The 21,027-nt window shown below is 33.6% G+C and overlaps 1 protein-coding gene and 1 long non-coding RNA gene across 3 annotated transcripts in view; one reads left to right on the plus strand and one right to left on the minus strand.

The window, feature by feature from the left end:
• RIT2 (Ras like without CAAX 2) overlaps positions 1 to 21,027 on the minus strand; it is a 669,143-nt gene that overhangs the window by 429,445 nt on the left and 218,671 nt on the right. Inside the window, exon 3 of one of the 2 annotated variants that reach the window (XM_074286067.1) lies at positions 15,002 to 15,072. In XM_074286067.1, the coding sequence (XP_074142168.1) occupies positions 15,002 to 15,072 (71 nt within the window). Of the gene's footprint in view, positions 1 to 15,001; positions 15,076 to 21,027 lie in introns of both variants that reach the window. The other variant, XM_074286057.1, reaches the window with a different exon arrangement.
• Positions 12,584 to 21,027, plus strand: part of LOC141554301 (uncharacterized) — a 30,679-nt gene continuing 22,235 nt past the window's right edge. Inside the window, exons 1-2 of the long non-coding RNA XR_012485820.1 lie at positions 12,584 to 12,720; positions 13,319 to 13,437. This is a non-coding gene — a long non-coding RNA (uncharacterized LOC141554301). The remainder of the gene's footprint in view (positions 12,721 to 13,318; positions 13,438 to 21,027) is intronic.

The raw sequence follows: 21,027 nt of genomic DNA on the forward strand, positions 1-21,027 counted from the left end.
GTCTCCACACTTGGATTCGAAGTTTTATTATTCTTTTTCCCACAGTATCTAATAGAATGCTAAAAGGCAAATATATTTGTTATCAAATGAACAAGTCCAATTATATTTATGAGTCTCTCTCTCTCTCTCTCTCTCTCTCTCTCTCTCTCTCTCTCTCTCTCTCTCTCTTGTCTCTCTCTCTTTCTCTCTCTCTTATTTCTCTCTCTCTCTTTCTCTCTCTCTCTTTCTCTGTCTGTCTCTCTCTCCATATATGTATGTATACATATGTGTATGCCCACAGAGAAATAGATAGACATAGATATAGATATATAAAATGTCTTATAACTGTTATTCAAAACTGAGAGCAACTTCAGATTTTATTTAATGAATTTTCAATGAACTATGTTAATACTAAAGCTATCAGCACTTTAAAAAAATGGAAAAAAATAAAAACAAAACAATCAGATTCAAAAAGTATCTGTACAATACCCACTATGTGTCCAACTAAGATCTAGAAACAAAAACGATGAAAACAATATGTATTCAGGGAGTTTATATTCTACTGGATAGGGTGAAAAACATATAGGTGAGCAAGGACAAGATAACTGAAGGAGAGAATGAGGACTATAAGGGGGGGATTGAAAAGGCTTCATCTGTGAGATATCAAATGAGTTGAACTGACTATTGAATCAATTCAAGGATTCTTAGGGGCAGAACTAAAGTTGGCATGTATTATGAGCATGAGGGAATGCTAAAATACCGAAGAATTCAAATCAATTCAATGAAAAGCTATAATCCCAATATTGATATATATTCTCCACATATTCACACAGAGGTAATGAATGAAATATACAGAAGGAGACATGTTCTTTTGTTACTGCTGCAACTGTGTTGTTTAATTGTTTCAATTCTGTCAGACTCTTCATGATCTCATTTTGAATTTTCTTGACAAAGATACTGAAGTGGTTTGCTCTTTCCTTTTCCATCTCAGTTTATAGGTGAACAACTGATACAGGGTTAAGCAATTTCCCCTAGGTTACATAGCTTGTAATGTCTAATGCCAGATATGAATTCAGGAATATGAGTCTTGCTGGCTTCAAATCTAGAACTCTATCCACTATACCACCTAATTGCACCCCTACACATACACATATTTGGATCTGACTAACATGAGGATTTGTTTTGCTTGATTATCCATTTTTGTTATAAGGATTTTGTTTCTCTCTCTCTTTTCTTTTTTCTTTTTCTTCCTCCATTGGTTTGAAAGAAAGGTGGGGGAAAGGGGAGAAAATTTCTTAACTAAAAATTAAATAAACACATTAAAGAGGAAGAAAATTAAATAGCATATTAAGGGAAAAAACAAACACTGATTTGCCTAGAATAGACTAGTTGAAGGCAAAGACAAATAATAAGAAATAAATCTTGGAATATAGATAGAAAATAGATTGTAAAGTATCAAATGCTCATGGATAGGCCAAGCTAATGTAATAAAATGACAATTCTAACTTTTATTGGGTAGCTGATTCTTAGTTGTAATCCTAGCTCTCCATAATATCATACCCCAAACTGTCTGTTTACCATAGAAGTTTCTAAATCTTGTGTTATCCTGATTGTGACTCTAAAATACTTTAACTGTTTCTTCCTGGATGCTTGCAATATTTCCTTCCTCACCTGGAAGTTTTAGAAATTGGCTAAACTATTTTCATCTTAGGAACTCTTTCAGAAGATAATTGACAGATTCTATCCATTTTTACTTTACTTTCTGGTTCTAGAATATCAGGACAGGTTACCTTGATAATTTTTTTTGATAATGGCTTTCATGCAGTCCAATAATGTTTAAATTAACTCTCCCAGATCTATTGTCCAGGTCAATTGTTTTCTCACTGAAATATTTCACATTGTTGGGTTTTTATTTATTTTTTTTATTTTGTTTGATTGTTAGTTTGCATTTAGTCAATTCTAATTTTTAGGGAATTTTTTTCCTTGGTGAATTTTTGTATTTCCTTCCTCATTTGGTCATTTTTGCTTTTTAAAGCATTCTTCTTCTCATTGACTTTTTGTACTTCTTTTTGCATCACTGTTATTTCTCTTTATAGTTCTTCTTGTATCTCTCTTACTTGTTTTTCAAAATCCTCTTTGAGCTCTTCCCTGAGATCAATTATCTTTTTTTCCTGTTTTTTTGTTCATTTTCTCCATCTATTACTTGATATCTAAGTCTTTGTTAAAGTTGGGTTCCATTTCCAGGGTAGAGGGTGCATTTTCCCATGCTACAGGGATTTTGTGCTCTCTCTCTGAATCTATATCTCTGAATCACTTTCTTCCAAAGTGGTGTTATCAAAGCAGAAGTGCTCTCACTCTTCTGACCTGTGCTTTGATCTGTGAGTGACCTCAAGCACCCTTTTCTGCCCTGGAACTGGGAGAAGGGTCCCCATTCCACTGTGGGGACAAGTTCTAGTGGACTAGTGTATATTCTCCAAAGGACTGTGAACTAGCAATGCATCCCAGATCTGAGTATGGCAACAATAGTCCTGTCTGAGGGAATAAATCTAATCTCTAATTTCTTTTTGACTAGCTGTTCAATCCCCTTACTCTCTGTGGACTGGGATCTTCAGAAGCCACTGCTGCCACAGCTGCTGCAGCTACTACTGATAATTCAGTAGCTACTAGTATGCTGGGGCTTTCCTCTCATGTTAGTTCCACAAACTTTTTTCCTACCAATTTTTTTTTTTTCCTGAGGCAGTTGGGGTTAAGTGACTTGCCTAAGGTCACACAGATAGGAAGTGTTAAGTTTTTGAACTTAGGCCCTCCTGACTTTAGGGCTGGTATTCCATCCACTGCATCATCTAGTTATCCCTCCTGCCAATTTTCTAAGTCATCTTTGGTATTTATGGGATGAGTAGCATAGAAATCACCATTACTGCTGCCAATTCAGAGAGCTTGAGGTCCATTTCTGGTTTCTTATGGCCTGGGCTGTGTTGTCAAAGCCTGTGTTAGACTGTACTGCACACCCTACTCTGGTGCAATTGACCTTTCCAGCTGATCTTCCAAACTATCTTCAGCTTCAATTTGTCTTTTTGTATATTCTGATGCTCTAAAATTTCTTTTGTCATTATTTGGAGAGATTTGAGAGAGCTTAGGGGAGTCCATGTCTTTACTCTGCCATTTTGGCTCTACCTTTCTATGTCTTCTTAAAAAAAGAAAAATAATCTCAAAGATGGGGAATAGGATAATTAAGAAACACTTACCAATGTATTGGAAAACACTCACATTGCATTCAGTTTTTCATTTTGACAGTTTCCTTCCTTTTCAAAAGAGGCTCTACATGTAGCTTCTCACATTTATTTCTTAAACATTATAATTTTATAGTATTTGGTTTCTGCTTTGTCGTTTTGCTTTTCACTTATATCATTATTGCCCTTGTATACATTTTCTTGTTCTGATTAGTTCATTCTGTATAAATGATTCTTCCCTTTTTCTGAGATAGGACTATTTAGACTACTTACTTCTTCCTCTGTTAATCTGGGCAAGCTATATTTTTGAAGATATTCTTCCATTTCATTTAAGTGATCAAATTTATCGGCATAAAGTTGAGCAAAGTAGCTCCTAACTATTGTTCTAATTTCCTCTTCATTAGTGGTGAGTTCACCTTTTCATTTTCAAGACTAACAATTTGCTTTTTCTCTTTCCTTTTTTTAATCAGGTTTACTAAGGGTTTGTCTATTTTGTTGATTTTTTCATAGAACCAACTCTTAGTTTTACTAATTAATTCAATAGTTTTTTTTCTTTTAATTTTATTAATCTCACCTTTTATTTTTTGAATTTCAAGTTTTGTGTTTGTCTGGGGGTTTTTAATTTGTTCCTTTTCTAGCAATTTGAGTTGTAAGCCCAATTCGTTGGCCCTCTCTTTCTCTATTTTGTGCAAGTAGGCCTGTAGAGATATAAAACTTCCCCTTATTACTGCTTTGGCTGTATCCCACACATTTTGGTATGATGTCTCATTATTGTCATTCTCTTGGGTGAAGTTATTAATTATGTCTATGATTTGCTGTTTTACCCAATCATTCTTTAGTATAAGATTATTTAGTTTCCAATTATTTTTTGGTCTATTTTCCCCTGGCTTTTTATTAAATGTAATTTTGATTGCATTATGGTCTGAAAAGGATGCATTTACTATTTCTGCCTTACTGCATTTGATTTTGAGGTTTTTATGACCTAGTATATGATCAATTTTTGTATAGGTTCCATGAACTGCTGAGAAAAAAGTATACTCCTTTCTGTCTCCATTTAGCTTTCGCCAAAGATCTATCATATCAAACTTTTCTAGTATTCTATTTACCTCTTTGACTTCTTTCTTATTTATTTTGTGGTTTGATTTATCTAATTCTGAGAGTGCAAGGTTGAGATCTCCCACTATTATAGTTTTGCTCTCTATTTCCTCTTGCAGCTCTCTTAATTTCTCTTTTAAGAATTTAGATGCTGCACCACTTGGTGCATATATGTTTAATATTGATACTGCTTCATTATTGATGCTTCCCTTTAGCAGGATATAATGCCCTTCCTTATCTCTTTTAATTAGATCAATTTTTGTTTTTGCTTGATCTGAGATGAGGATGGCTACTCCTGCTTTTTTGGTTTTGCCTGAAGCATAGTAGATTCTACTCCACCCTTTTACTTTTAGTTTGAATGTCTCACCCTATTTCAGGTGTGTTTCCTGTAAACAACATATAGTAGGGTTCTGACTTTTAATCCAGTCTGCTAACTGCTTCCTCTTTATGAGACACTTTATCCCATTCACATTTATGGTTAGAAGGACTAATTCTATATTGCTTGCCATCCTATTAACCCCTGCTTATGCTTTTCCCCTTTCCTTCCCTCTTACCCCCCTACCCAGTATTAAACTTGTGAACAGCCCTCCCTTTTTAGGATCCCTCCCCCACCTTAAAGATCCTCCCCTTATTTTACCCCTTTTCCTCCAAATTTCTATATTCCCTTCCCCTTAGTTTACTTCTTCCCTTTCACTTTTCAATGAAGTGGAAGAAGTTTCAACATAAATCAAATATGTCTCTTGATACACGCTATGTTCATCTCCCTCCTTTCTTTCTCTCAGATACAATAGGTTACCTTTGCCTCTTCATGAGATGTAGTACCACCACTTTACACTTTTTTATGATATAATTTCCTTTCTACCTCTAGTTTCTAAGACAAATTGTACATATGTTCTTTACATGTTTTTTTGGCAGAAGTATAGTTCTCAAGATTTCTTTTTACCTTTTTAGAAATCTCTTGAGTTCTGTATTTGAAGATCAAACCTTTTATGTAGGTCTGGTTTATTCATCAAAAATAGATGGAATTCATTTATTTCATTAAATGTCCATCTTCTTCCCTGGAAAACGATGCTCATTCTTGCTGGGTAAGTTATTCTTGGCTGCATACCAAGTTCCTTAGCCTTTCGGAATATCATGTTCCAGGCCCTGCGTTCTTTTAATGTGGACGCTGCTAGATCCTGGGTTATCCTTATTGTGGATCCTCCATATCTGAATTGCTTTTTTCTAGCAGCTTCCAATATCTTTTCCTTTGTCTGATGGTTCTTGAACTTGGCCACTATATTTCTTGGCGTTTTGATTTTAGGGTCCCTTTCAGTAGGTGATCAATGAATTTTTTTCAATGTCTATTTTACCCTCTGTTTCCAGAACGTCTGGGCAGTAATCTTTGATAATGTCCTCGAAAATAGTGTCCAAGCTCTTTTTTTCCTCACATTTTTCAGGGAGTCTGATTATTCTCAAATTGTCTCTCCTGGATCTGTTTTCCAGGTCTGTTGTCTTTCTGATAAGGTACTTGACATTCTTTTCAATTGTTTCATTTCTCTGGTTTTGCTTGACTACCTCTTGGTTTCTCCTTGAGTCATTCATTTCTACTTGTTCTAGTCTAATTTTCAATGATGTATTTTTTTCACTCACCTTTTTTATATCTCTTTGTAATTGTCCAATTGAGTTTTTATCTTCTATGGAATTTTTTTCCATTTTATCCATTTTATTTTTTAGAGAGCTGTTTTCTTTTTCCAGCTCATTAATCCTGTTTTCCTTGGAGTTGTTTACCTTTTCCAGTTCACTAATCTTGTTTCTCAATGATTTGATTTCTTTATCCACTCTGTCTTTGAATGCATGGGATGACTTCTTCAGGCTCTCTTGCCAAGCTTCCCTTTCCTTTTCCCATTTCTCTTCCAGATCTCTTGTGAGAGTCTTTTTGATTTCCTCTATGAGGTTCTTTTGTATTGAGGAGCAGCTTATATCCCTCCCAGGGGATACATCTGGAGACAGTCTGTTCCTAGTCTCCTCAGCATTTGAAGTCTGCTCCCTCTCCACACAGAACCTGTCAATGGTTAGAGCCCTTTTGAATTTTTTGTTCATTTGTCAGAGTAGGAATCAAAGAAAACAAACTGACAAGAGAAACAATTGGTCTGTTTTGTGGGGGATGGGGCTAGATAGTATTAAAGGGCTTCTCTACAGACTGGGGGTAGGGCAGCAGAGAGCCACTAACAGAACAGCAATGACTGTACTGAGTCTATTCTCTGAGGCTCTGAGAACTCGCTGAGTCAGTCCAGGTGGGGGTTGGGGGTGGCTGGTTCTGAGAGACACTGGCTTTCTGGGGTTTTAATCTTCACCTCTGGTGTTTACACCCTCTCCGCTGCTCCTAGCTTGCTGCCAAGATGGAGTATTCACACTGGGGAAAAAGTCTTTTCGCAGAAACGGCAGAGATCGTACCCATCCCCCTCCAATCTGAGCTGTGTGAGCTGCCTGTTTTGCTCTGGCTTGCCTGCCCTCAGTCTGTGCCCAGTCTGATTGACCCTCCCCCAAGCAAACAAAGACCTTTGCTGGCAACTTTCAAGGATTCCTTCTCTTGGTGATTATTTGTGGATTTCTTTCTGGGTCAAGCATTAACTCTGAGGCTTGTCATGAAGTAAGTTCTGAGAGAAAATGAGGACCTCAAGCAGGTGTCTGCCTCTATGCCGCCATCTTGGCCGGAAGTCAGTCGCATCAAGCTATTAACCAACTTCCTAAGAAAAAGTCCCCAGGACCAGATGGATTTACATGTGAATTCTACCAAACATTTAAAGAGCAACTAACTCCAATGCTATGTAAACTGTTGGAAAAAATAGGGATTGAAGGAGTCCTACCAAATTCCTTCTATGACCCAGACATGGTACTGATACCTAAACCAGGTAGATTGAAAACTGAGAAAGAAAACTATAGACCAATTTCCTTAATGAATATTGATGCTAAAATCTTAAATAAGATATTAGCAAATAGACTTCAGAAAATCATCCCCAGGATAATACACTATGACCAAGTGGGATTTATACCAGGAATGCAGGGCTGGTTTAATATTAGGAAAACTATTAGTATAATTGACCATATTAATAATCAAATTGATAAAAACCATATGATCATCTCAATAGATGCAGAAAAAGCATTTGATAAAATCCAACATCCATTCCTACTAAAAACGCTTGAGAGTATAGGAATAAATGGACTATTCCTTAAAATAATAAGGAGCATACATTTAAAACCTTCAGTAAACATCATATGTAATGGCGATAAACTAGAATCTTTCCCTGTAAGATCAGGAGTGAAACAAGGTTGCCCACTATCACCATTACTTTTCAATATAGTACTAGAAACTCTAGCCTCAGCAATAAGAGCTGAGAAAGATATTCTAAGGAATTAGAGTAGGAAATGAGGAAATCAAACTATCACTCTTTGCAGATGGCATGATGGTATACTTAGAGAACCCCAAAGACTCTGCTAAAAAGCTATTAGAAATAATTCAGAATTTTAGCAAAGTCGCAGGATACAAAATAAATCCACATAAATCCTCAGCATTCATATACATTACCAACACAATCCAACAGCAAGAGATACAAAGAGAAATTCCATTCAAAGTAACGGTTGATTGTATAAAATATTTGGGAATATATCTACCAAAGGAGAGTCAGGAATTATATGAGCAAAATTACAAAACACTTGCCACAAAAATAAAGTCAGATTTAAATAATTGGAAAGACATTCAGTGCTCTTGGATAGGCAGAGCAAATATAATTAAGATGACAATACTCCCTAAACTAATCTATTTATTTAGTGCCATACCAATCAGACTTCCAAGAAACTATTTTAATAATCTAGGAAAAATAACAACAGAATTCATATGGAACAACAAAAGGTCAAGAATTTCAAGGGAAGTAATGAAAAAAAAAATTAAGTGAAGGTGGTCTATCGGTACCTGATCTAGAACTGTATTATAAAGCAACAGTAACCAAAACCATTTGGTATTGGATAAGAAATAGACTAGTTGATCAGTGGCATAGGTTAGGTTCACAGGGCAACATAATAAATAAAAATAGCAATCTAGTGTTTGACAAACCCAAAGATCCAAATTTTGGGATAAGAATTCATTATTTGACAAAAACTGCTGGGAAAACTGGAAATTAGTATGGCAGAAACTAGGCAAGGACCGACATTTAACACCACATACTAAGATTAAATCAAAATGGGTCCAAGATTTAGGCATAAAGAACGAAATAATAAATAAATTGGAGCAACAGGGGATGGTTTACCTCTCAGACTTGTGGAGGAGGAAGGAGTTTGTGTCCAAGGCAGAACTAGAGAGCATTATTGATCACAAAACAGAAAATTTTGATTACATCAAATGAAAAAGTTTCTGTACAAACAAAACTAATGCAAACAAGATTAGAAGGGAAGTAACAAATTGGGAAAACATTTTTACAGTTAAAGGTTATGATAAAGGCCTCATCTCCAAAATATACAGAGAATTGATTTTAATTTATGAGAAATCAAGCCATTCTCCAATTGACAAATGTTCAAAGGGTATGAACAGACAATTTTCAGATGATGAAATTAAAACTATTTCCACTCATATGAAAGAGTGTTCCAAATCACTATTGATCAGAGAAATGCAAATTAAGACAACTCTGAGATATCATTACACACCTGTCAGATTGGCTAAGATGACAGGAACAAATAATGATGAATGTTGGAGGGGCTGTGGGAAAACTGGGACACTGATGCATTGTTGGTGGAGTTGTGAATGAATGCAACCATTCTGGAGAGCAATCTGGAATTATGCCCCAAAAGTTATCAAACTGTGCATACCCTTTGACCCAGCCATACTACTACTGGGCTTTTATCCCAAAGAAATCCTAAAGAAGGGAAAGGGACCTGTATGTGCCAAAATGTTTGTGGCAGCCCTTTTCATAGTGGCTAGAAGCTGGAAGATGAATGATGTCCATCGGAGAATGGTTGGGTAAATTATGGTATATGAATGTTATGGAATATTATTGTTCTGTAAGAAACGACCAACAGGAGAAATACAGAGAGGCTTGGAGAGACTTACATCAACTGATGCTGAGTGAAAGGAGCAGAACCAGAAGATCATTATACACTTCAACAATGATACTGTACGAGGATGTCTGCTGATGGAAGTGGATATCTTCAACATAGAGAAGAGCTAATCCATTCCAATTGATTAATGATGGACAGAATCAGCTACATCCAGAAAAGGAACACTGGGAAATGAGTGTAAACTGTTATTTTTACCTTCTGAATCCAATTCTACATGTGCAACAAGAAATTTGGTTCTACACACATATATTGTATCTAGAATATATTGTAATATATGTAACATGTATAAGACTGCCTGCCATCTGGGGGAGGGGGTTAGGGGAGGAAGGGAAAAAATCTGAACAGAAGTAAGTGCAAGGGATAATGTTATAAAAAATTACCCATGCATATGTACTGTCAAAAAAAAGTTATACTTATAAAATAAAATAAAAATTAAATTAAAAAAAAATAAAAAATAAATGATTCTTCCCATGCTTCCCTGAATTCTTCATGATGATTGTTTCTCAAAATATAATAAATAAGATGCCATCTCATTCTTCTATCACAGCTCAACATTCTGTCTATTTTGCTGCCTTATAATATATGCCAAGTAGTGGAATCTCAGTGTTAAAAGATATTGACTTCTAAATTACTCTCTTCATATAAAGAAATATGTCAGAGTAATAGATGAGGATTTCATTAGCCTATAAGTAGGAAGAGCTGTGTTCAAGGCCTACACATGAGCATACTGGCTGTTTGTCTCCCAATAATTCACTTAAACTTTTTTTTGTGTTCTAACAAAAAAATTCTAAAATTCTGTGTTACAGATAATGGTTTACCTTGTAATAATAAGTTTTTTACACTGCTCAAATAATAAGGTAAATTCATACTTTCATTATTGAACGCTTGTTTTTTGAGCTCTTTTCCCTAAAACTCCAATATAAATTATTATTTTTTTTCATCTTTCCCCTTTTATTATATGCAATATAAAACTATGGAGTGCTTTTGATTTTGATCTATTTTTATTATTAGTGGTTGGATCATTATTTTATATAGTTGTTAATGGTTTGTGATTTCTTGAGACAGCTATTTGTTTGCATACTTTGATCACTTTGTCCACTTTCTTCAATACTACATAGTTAATGGATTTGGTTATGAAGTTACCATTGTCAAAAGAAGACATATATATTACACACACACACACACACACACACACACACATATATATATATATATATATATATATATATATATATATATATATATATATATGTACACACACATACTTGCACTTATCTCTCTGTTTTTTTCAGAAGTACAGTTCAAAACTTGAAAAGGAGATGAAATGACATCTATTCTAACAAGTCAATTTATAAGTCAAGAAAGAAAAGAGTGATTAAATGGCCTGACAAGGCCATTAAATATAGTTTTTTAATGAGATGACCTTGGTTTCTTGAATCCTAGAATTGGCTTGCCCTCAACAACACTGGTTCTGCACCTTGGCATGAGCTTCTTCTATTTCACATAACACATTGATTCAAATGTTCAATTTTGGCAATAGCCAGAACATCAACTCTTTTCATCCCTTACTGCCAAGCAGTGCTCATTGTCTACAAGAGATGATCTTCTAAAGCAAGCTATACATACTCCATCTATAAACACACACACACACACACACACACACACACACACACACACACACACACACACACAATCTGAAAAAAAAAAGCCTGAAGATGGATCTTGAAGTGAAACATTTGAAAACTTTGCTGTCTGACTTCTTCAATAGAAGCCTATGTCCAGAGTGTCCTAACAATAATTTTGAGTAATAGAGCTTCAGCATGATACACTATAAAAAGACACACTGAAGGAATAGCCTTCAATTAATGACAGCCATGAAATTGTGAAATGAATAATGGGAACCCTCAATGACATTTCATTTCATCTTTCAGTTTTTTCAATTAAAACTGAATTTCAATGGAATTTGATAATCTAGATGATAATTTTGGGCCAAGTAAAAATAGAATAATTTTTAAAGCAAAAGTGGCAAAATACAATCATCTTGGCAGCAGTGAGCCTAGATTTTGCCAAATTTCAACTGAAAATAAGAATGGTTATTAAATACTTTGTGTCTAATATATACCATGAATCAAATGGATTTTTAAAATAGTTATTGATATTGAACACCGCATTTTGTAAGATAATGTTAATGGATAGATATACAAAGTGAAAAGTAGAAGGAAAAGAGATGCTTATTCTAGCATGTTTGATATTTAAGGCATCCAAATCCTATGAATGTTAATGATATAGCTACACAAACATATATGCATAAATATGTATATACATGCATAAAGCACTTAATTTATCTGATAATAATTGGCATAGATTCTCCGGTTGGGAAGTTGTTGTTTCATACAAATTTCATAGAATATATAGTTCTCTGCAAATTTGCTTATTTGATTTCCCAATCTAGGGAAAATTAGAAGTAGTAAACCAGAAAGAAAGTAATTATAATGACAGCTTGGCAATAATGAAGAAGCAGAATAGCTAAAAGGAAGATATAGATTTGGACACAATAAAAAACAATAAAAATAGTAGCAATCATGAATAATGATGAAAAGCTTAAATTATTTTCAGTATCCTCTATTTAAAATACAAGGAGTGTGCAATGAATTTAAAATGAAAAGATAGAGTTCTGGTCATAGAATCAGAAAGAGTTGATTCCAGTCTCTATCTAGTCATACCTAGATAACTGACTTTAATAAGTCACTCAAAATCTTAGTGTACCAGACAATTCTAACAGACTATAAATTTCAGGGAAGCTGCTCATCTGAAATGGTAGAGGAAATTATGGTGTCAACAATTCATTCCATATCAAAAACAAATATCACTAACAATATTTGAAGGCACAAATTTCATTCATCTGGAAAACAAACAAACAAACAAAAAGTAGAACGGTTTATATGGTATGTAAATACACATACATATGTATAGAGGACCAGAACTTGGAAAAGGTATACCTGAACCTAGGTCAGCATGGTGTTTATAGTTAAGTACCTATTCAATGTGAGATAATGGTTCTCTATGGTGATGTAATGATTGCTTGCTCATTGCGGTATAGTGATATAATTGTACTGAAGTATTTCAGGGCTGGAACAACTGGGAACCCTCTCTCAGACACAGCTTTCGGCCACAGACACAAGAGAAGATGCCAGATTCTAGATTCCGTCTTTGACCAGCCATGTGGCCCTCTTGCCTCCTTCACTACTCCATTAAGACCAAAACTCAGTTGATCCTAAGGTCCTCCAGAGAGCTAAGCCCAGACTTTACACATATGTAATAAAAGGTAAAAATAATTAATATCAATTTACATATATAATGCATACATATTGAACATTGCCTGGACAAATGTTAAAAATTATTTGGTCTTAAATTTTCATTAGAAATATAAGAAAATTAGGTTCAAGAGAAGGGAAGTAACTTTATGGAAGGTGATATTGTTATTTAAACACACATATTCATGCATATATCCTGCAAATTCACATTTCATTGGCTGCTGAAACTGAAAAAATAAATCTATCACAAGGTCATCTATTTTTATCCCAAATCTATAGTAGTTTTGTAAATAGTAATGCTTTTAGACTTTTGATTCAGAAGACAAAAGAAATGGAATGATTAAAGTTCCCAAACACCTCCTCTTGTACTTGTCATAAGGACTAAGTTCCTACAAACTCTTGCTTAATTTTTACCTTTTTTCTTTTTAATTTTTTGATTGTTCTTGAAAAATGCACACTATAAGCTCAATTAAGCTGTCAATGGGTACAGCCATTATGGTTGAGCTCTACTCTACATCTCCAAACAAACCTTGAAAATGCACTGATTGACAAATCTAAGAAAAAAATCAGTTGATTTTGGTTTTGTTTGTTTGTTTTTTACCATCTTAGATCTAGATAAAGAGCCAGAGGGAGAAGTCTGTGAACACTAAAAAAGGGGTCTGTCCAATAAGGACTAGAAGGAGAATTCTAGAGCAGAAAATGAAAGAGGTGAATGGATGTGCATGAAGGTAACTAATAGTCCTAAACCCATACAATGAGGGCTGTCTTTCTACATTATATAAGGATCTCTGTTAATTATCAGGTATTACTCATTCTCTAGTTCTAGATTAGATTCAGGGCAAATGATGAAGAGCTGGACCTAAACCTGGAGATCCATGGTGAGGACTGTTTTAGGGTCTTAGATTATTTATGAAACATGGAACAAGTTCACAAGTATGCAGCAAATATGGGATTCAGATTTCTGGAGTGGAATGGTTTCTCTCTTCTAGTCACTGGGGCTATCTATACCTGAACAGTCACATCAAAGAGAAGCCTGTTATTCTAATGGTCTAAAACAAGAGCTTTCTAGATGACTTTGAGGGCCTGGTTGTAGCAGCTGGCTAATAGAAGCCCTAGGCATGTTGCACAGACCATCACCAAATCAAGAATTTGCTTATAAAACAGTTGGGGTGGGGAAAGAGGAATGAGAACTATGAAAGGTGTCAGGTCGCTCAGAGGAAAAAAACAACTATACTGGAAAACAGATTGAAGATAAATGATTTAAGTATGTTTGGATCTAAACACATGGTGTAAATTAAATAAATAAATGAATGAATAAACAAAAACAAACAAATAAATAAATATTACAAAATTCAAGTATCATAGTTTTGGAAATCTTAAAAAGAAAAACTGTCCAGATTTTTAAGAACCATAGAGCTGTTGTTGTGGCTATTTGTTCTTCATTCTCAAAGAGGACCATGACATTATGAAAGCAATTCCCATGCAAGTATATTGCATTTAAGTTAGAGAGAGCTATGCAAAGTCACCAGCCTCAATTTTTCCTCTAGAAACATCTGAGTCCAGTGACAAGCTATAGGTCAGAATGACTAGAGATGGTCATTCTTTCTTGGTCTTTTTAACTTAAAGTCTGTATTTAGTAGGTTTCAATTTGACTGAGGCAATGTGCAATCAGTGGTGAAGGCTAGGCAAGAAAGGAAGCAGAATGGCTTCTTTTATCTAGTGGAAAAATGCACAAACATTTATGTGGGTATCCTTATGTACATATATACACACATATATACACATGTGCATATATGAATGTATATGCAGATATATAGGTATAGCCATATATCTAGATAGATAGATAGAAAGATAGATCGACAGACAGTTCTTTGCCTTACTGTCTATCTGTCTCTCTCTCACTCTCTTTCTCTCTCTTTCTATTATGTATTTATTTGGGAGGAGAGACCTTTAGGTTTTCTGGCCAAAACATAAACAACTGTTATTTAAATTTACTCTAAGCCAAACAGAACCCAGACACTGACCAAGTGGATCTTGGCCACAACTTATTGGAAAAGTAAAATGAAAATAATATGCAAAAAAAAATCCTAAATAAATCTTTCAGGGTTATCATGATAAAAATCCATAACCTCTAGTCAAAGAAAAAAATACTACCATAATTTAATAAGAAATAATTTAATGACTCTATGATTAATTAAGCCCATTTCCTCCTCTCTAAACTGTTTATTTGAAATTAAATTTTGTACTTATCCTGAGAGAGAGGGATAAGAGTAGTCTGCTGATATTACTTACCTGTCCAGCAGTATCCAAAATGTCCAGATATGCAGGCTCATCATCAATTCGAACCTGGGTCTTATAAGCATCTTCTGAAAGACACAATGTGACATCAACATATAAAAATAATCAGCAAAAAGATATTTCTGTCTCCCACTTTCAGAGCATTCTCATATTATGTTGTACTTCTAAAGGAAATAATTCTTGAAGTAACTGTCCATATCATCTAATGTTAATCATACTCATGCTCCAAAATCCCAATTGATCCTGTTGAATAAATCATTGTGATATTTACAACTGAACAGCTGGTCATTAGGACAAGTTTATTCATTCACAATTTTTCAAAATGCAAATGGGAAATGGACAATTAATATTTGTGCAGTTTTCTCTTTTGTTTATATTTCATATAGTTGCTTCATTTGGCTTAAATGGGGCATAAGAAATGGACAATATTTAGACTGGACATAGAATTAGGAGTGAATCACATGATTTTTAATTAAACAACAACACACAGCAGATACTGTGCTCTGGTTGATTAATGAAACATCTGACTTGTGAAGTGAGGCATGAGGGGAAGTCAAGTGTTCCCAGACCCTGTGAGACAGAGGCCCTTAATCAGCACAATCACAGAGCCAGAGTTAACTTCTTCATGTTGGAACAGGTACAGAAAGAAGCACTGGGATTAGTACTAAAAATAAGTCATTCTCATTATTTTGTGGAAGGAGGATGAATGCTGCCTTCATCTTAAATGTTTGTTTACTCTCCTAAAGTAAAACCTGATTAGCTTGAAGTATATAAGACAGAGACAGTATTGAGCAGAGAATTTAAATGATTTGAGATATCAAATTTCTATCATTTATTCTTTTATGCATTCCTCCAATTAAATTAATTTTCAAAAAAAAAACTGGTCTAAAATTTTCTTACAACATAGAAATTCTCCATATTGCTTCTTTTAAATTGAGTTTCAAAAGTAGAAATATTAAATAAAGCATAATAGCATAAAATAGCCTAGAGAAAGGTAAAGCCTCTAAAAAGTAATTATACTCAAAAATTTTCCTCAAATTTTCTCAAATGATTTATTACTATTGCTATTATTTTAGTGTGGAGTTTTAAAAACTCACCACAGTGCAACTTTGAAGTTCACAGCTAAAATATAGTCTCTCCCCTTTCAATTTATCCTGAACCAAAAATAGTGATCACATTTAAGTATGACTATTCATGCTGCTCAGAAATATTTTCTACTGACAACAGAATAAAATTTGAATCTGATTTTAGTTTGCCATTTCTCATATATCTTCTTTTCATAATGCATTAATATAGCCATTATGTACTATTTCCCATTTCCAGATTCCATCTTTCTCTGTCTATAAGTAAAGCTTCTAAAACTTGGGTCCATGGCAACCATGAATAGATTTCAAGGGAACTGTAAACTTGGATGGGAAAAAATCACATTTGTTTCACTAACCTTTAACTAGTATTTAGCATTTTAGTCAGTTATGACTTTCATATTATTAAATTTCCAGATGTATGGAACATAGAGGAAACGTAGAAACCCTGGCTTATAGGATTAACATTAAAAATTAAAAGAATTACATTAACAGACATTAGCATTGAACTCTAACTCCTGTAAAATACAGTATTGTATCCTAGTGTCATAGAAAGTGTGCTGGATGGCAAAAGATATTTTTTTTACATATCAGGGAATTAAAACTCAGAGAATCTAAAATATTTTGATCATATGATCAATTACAAATTTTAAATGGCAGAATTTAAACCAAGACTTTCTAATATTCTTTCATTTCAATGTTCTCCTTCTTATCCCTTAAGATCCCAAATATTTTCCCTAATGGGCTGAGTTGTTCTAATGTCAGACATTTGAATAACAAGCTATTTCATGAAGAATCCACATAAAGCAAGTGCTCACATTGTAATCAAAAGAAGCAATAAAGAAGATCTCTGAAAAATTTTGGAATTGATTGCATGACCTGAGAAACGCTGACACAGGACTTCCCAGAACACTGTGCCCTCATCAGAGAAGGTGTTGTGTTTTATGAGTAAAGCATAATTGAAATAGCTCAAAAAATAATGTGAGATGAGCAGATTTAGAAAATCCATCCCAAATGGTCACATGGACTATTTGTACTTGACTTTTGGTAGTGTACTCTGAGCTACCATTTGTTTGATCAGCCACAGTTGGACATGCTGTAACTCTTACACAGTGATTTTATTTTGGTTCTCTTCAAGAAAGAAAGACAAAAACCAACCAAGTAATACAGGAATTGAAATATTGATATGAAACTCTTCACAATTATATTCTTGTTGAAAAAGGAGCTATTGTTATGTTTATGTATTCTATAAGAAAGGTGACACATACTGGCTATGTGTTCCTATGAAAATCACTTAACATTTTTTCTGCCCCAAAGGAATTCTTTAATTCAATATGATGAAGTGTAGGTATATTTGTATAAATACATATACACAGGCATAATATGTATTGCATACATTATGTATATGTCATACATATATTTAAAAACATGTGTATGATGATATTTACAAAAATGTACATTTCTAGCATGTACATTTATTAAAATGTACATTTCTAGCTATATACAAAATCAACACAGTTTTAAAAATTGGTATCTTTAAGATCCTATGCTCTTTTAACTATAATCTGTTATTTTCCAAATATATTTTCCTTAGATTTCAATAGTACAAATATGCTCATTTACTCTAATATGTAGTATACTTACTGATGGCATTTCTGTGATATGGAGAAACTGTATGATGAGAGATTAAATTTTTTGAACTAGAATGGATTTATTATAAAGAGATACAGAAGGCTTCAGTGAGAAGATACAGAATGAGAAAGAGAGGGAGACAGAGACACAGACAGAGAATATCCATGGAAGACACCAAGGACAAAGTATATGGGGTACTGATAAGTGGTGACTTTTCATTTGGGAAAAGAAGCATCAGGCACTGAAGTAAGCCTCTTCTCTAAGCATCTTACTGTCTGAAATGGCAGACCTTTTACTAAGCGTTGTTTTTAAAATTTCTCAATTTAATTAGGGTATCCATCAATTGGAGAATGACTGAATAAATTGTGGTATGTGAATGTTATGTAATAGTATTTTTCTGTGAAAAAAAAAGATCAATAGGATGATTTCAGAGAGGCCTGGAGAGACTTACATAAACTGATCCTAAGGGAAATAAGCAGAACCAGGAGATCATTACACACAACAAGAAGATTGTACAATGATCAATTTAATGGACATGGCTCTCTTTAACAATGAGATGATTCAATATAGTTCCAATTGTTCAGTGATGAAGAGAGCCATCTACACACAGAAAGAGAATTATGGGGACTGAGTATGGTTCACAACATAGAATTTTCATTCTTTTTGTTGTTGTTTGCTTGGATTTTATTTTGCTTCTCTTTTTTTTCTTGTGTGACACAACAATTGTATAAATATGTATGCATATATTGAATTTAACATATATTTCTACCATATATAACATATGTTGGACTACTTGCTATCTAGGAGAGGGCTTGGGGGAGAGGGAGAAAATTGGAACACAGGGTTTTTCAAGGGCTAATGTTGAAGAATTATCCACACATATGTTTTGAAAAATAAAATAGCTTTAATAAAAAATAAATTTAAAAAAAGAAAAAAATAATAATTAGTGTATCAATTCTAGATAAATTTAAGCATTTCAAAATTATTTTGGTAAGTATGCTTCATTATATGTAAATAAGGAATTGAAAAAAAAAGAAAAAAAAAACCCAACAGTGGTGATGATATGTAGGAAAAAAAGAATCCTTGATAAATCTAATTACTGATGAGAGTAATATGAAAAATAATCTTGATTATTCAATGTAATAATAATTCCAAAGCATGTTAGGATATAGGTCTTTTGCCCTTAAGTAAATGCAATTTAATTGATACTTTGTCTGGTAGGAAGATACTTTGATGGATCATTTGTATTTATTTTTTGTATTCTCATTCTGTAGTCAGTCATAAGTAAAACTTTCAATTAGAGAGAAGTCAAAGACTAAAACAAGAAAATTGGTTTTGAATGGTATAAGGATAAAAATAACAAAAGTATCTGAAGCCAGAAATGCCCATATTTCAAGGGTGATAACCCAAGGGAGGAGTCAATATAACTATCCTTCATCTTCACCTTAACTCCCTAAGGGTCATAAACAAGGACAATAATAGTGATACCTTATTAAAAATTGAAGCATTCTTTTCTCTATAATAAATTCTTCTAAACTGTTTTAGCTTAAGTCATTATGTTTATTTTTATAGTTTTCTTTTCTTGCATATCATGGTCATATGATTATTACCTGTCATTTTTGCTCCTGTTAATTAGAAGAATTAGCCTCTTTTCTTTCTGTAAGCTTTTAGTTTATCACTCCTAATTTTTCTATTAAAACAACAACAACAACAACAAGGTAACCAGGACAACTAAGTGGCAAAGTGGATAGAGCATCAACTCTGAAGTCAGGAGGACTTGAGCTCAACTCTGGTCTCAGAAATTTAACACTTCCTAGTTGTGTGACACTGGGCAAGTTATTTAACCTCGATTGCCTTCAGAAAAAAAGAAAAGAAAGAAAGAGAGAAAGAAAGAAAGAGAGAGAGAAAGAAAGAAAGAAAGAAAGAAAGAAAGAAAGAAAGAAAGAAAGAAAGAAAGAAAGAAAGAAAGAAAGAAAGAAAGAAAGAAAGAAAGAAAAGAAAGAAATAGAGAAAGAAAGAGAGAGAGAAAGAGGGAGAGAAAGAGAGAGAGAAAGAGGGAGAGAAAGAAAGAAAGAAAGAAAAAGAAGGAAACAAGGAAACTGAGACTCTTAAAAAACAAGGTGTGAAGAAAGAACAAGTATATTTTGAATGTAGTCTTAAATATATGCTTTAGGGCTTGTATTTTATGACACACATCCCTAAAAGTAGAGAAGTCTTTCTTCTTATATCTAATTTCTTGGACTTTTTATTGAGATCTGAGGTTGTGTCTATCTAACAGTATTGTATTTCTGTATGTAAAAATCAATTTCCAACTATTCTAAATTTATACTTAAGATAATGCACCTTTTATATATGGCTATATTGTTTCCTGAAATGGACAGGGTAAGCATTTTTTATGAAGAAACCACACCCAAACAAAACCCACAAATCACATTTATTTCTTCCTTGAAAAGAACAATAGAAAATAAAAATATTCAAAACTGTTTCTCTCAAATTGATCAAATAAGCTTGATAATATTTAGTCCTTATACAAATATGTTAAGAAGAAATACAGACAATTTGGAGTATTTGAAATGAAAATACCCTTGGATAAATACACTGGGGGACACATTTGAGGACCAAAGATTTTCAGAGGAAAAGATGGAAGCAGAATATTGTTACATATTAGTTTAATACATAGATCCAAATACTGATGTGTGTGCATTACATATATGTATGTGTATATGTATATTTAATTATTTTGGAATTATAGCTGATAAATTATATCAAATAATTACTTGGAAAGTATGTGAAGACTTAATAAAGAAGGTTACACTTACATATGAAATACAGATAGAATTTTGTGTTTAACACCTTAAATAAGTCACAAATATAGATAGAATCAGATTTTATGCATTAGAAGTAAAAGGATAAGGAGATAACCAGATGGAAAAAGAATCAATGGAGGAAGTTGGTGACAGGAAGATTTGGGACAAGTGGTAAAATTTGCTGTTTATTTAAGACAGAATACAGAAACTAATAGGAGATGGTTAAAGCTGATACGTAGGATCTATAGCTGTTTTTCTAGGAACACAACTGATTGAAAGAAAGGAACTGATTTGCTGGGCCCTAATTTGTTGAAGAAAATCAGAATTTTCTAGCTAATACTAGAAATAAGGGAAACATTTTAGGAAGTTGTCTATGTTGCCTTTATAAATATCCCTCCCTCTGGTTTGAATATAAGAAAGGGGGATAACAGTCTTTGCATATACTTTGAAATGAGAAGAAATATAATTTAATTTAGATCTCATTGGATAAAACAACTTT

The sequence above is a fragment of the Sminthopsis crassicaudata genome, chromosome 1 (assembly GCF_048593235.1).
Source record: "Sminthopsis crassicaudata isolate SCR6 chromosome 1, ASM4859323v1, whole genome shotgun sequence".
NCBI lineage: Eukaryota > Metazoa > Chordata > Mammalia > Dasyuromorphia > Dasyuridae > Sminthopsis > Sminthopsis crassicaudata.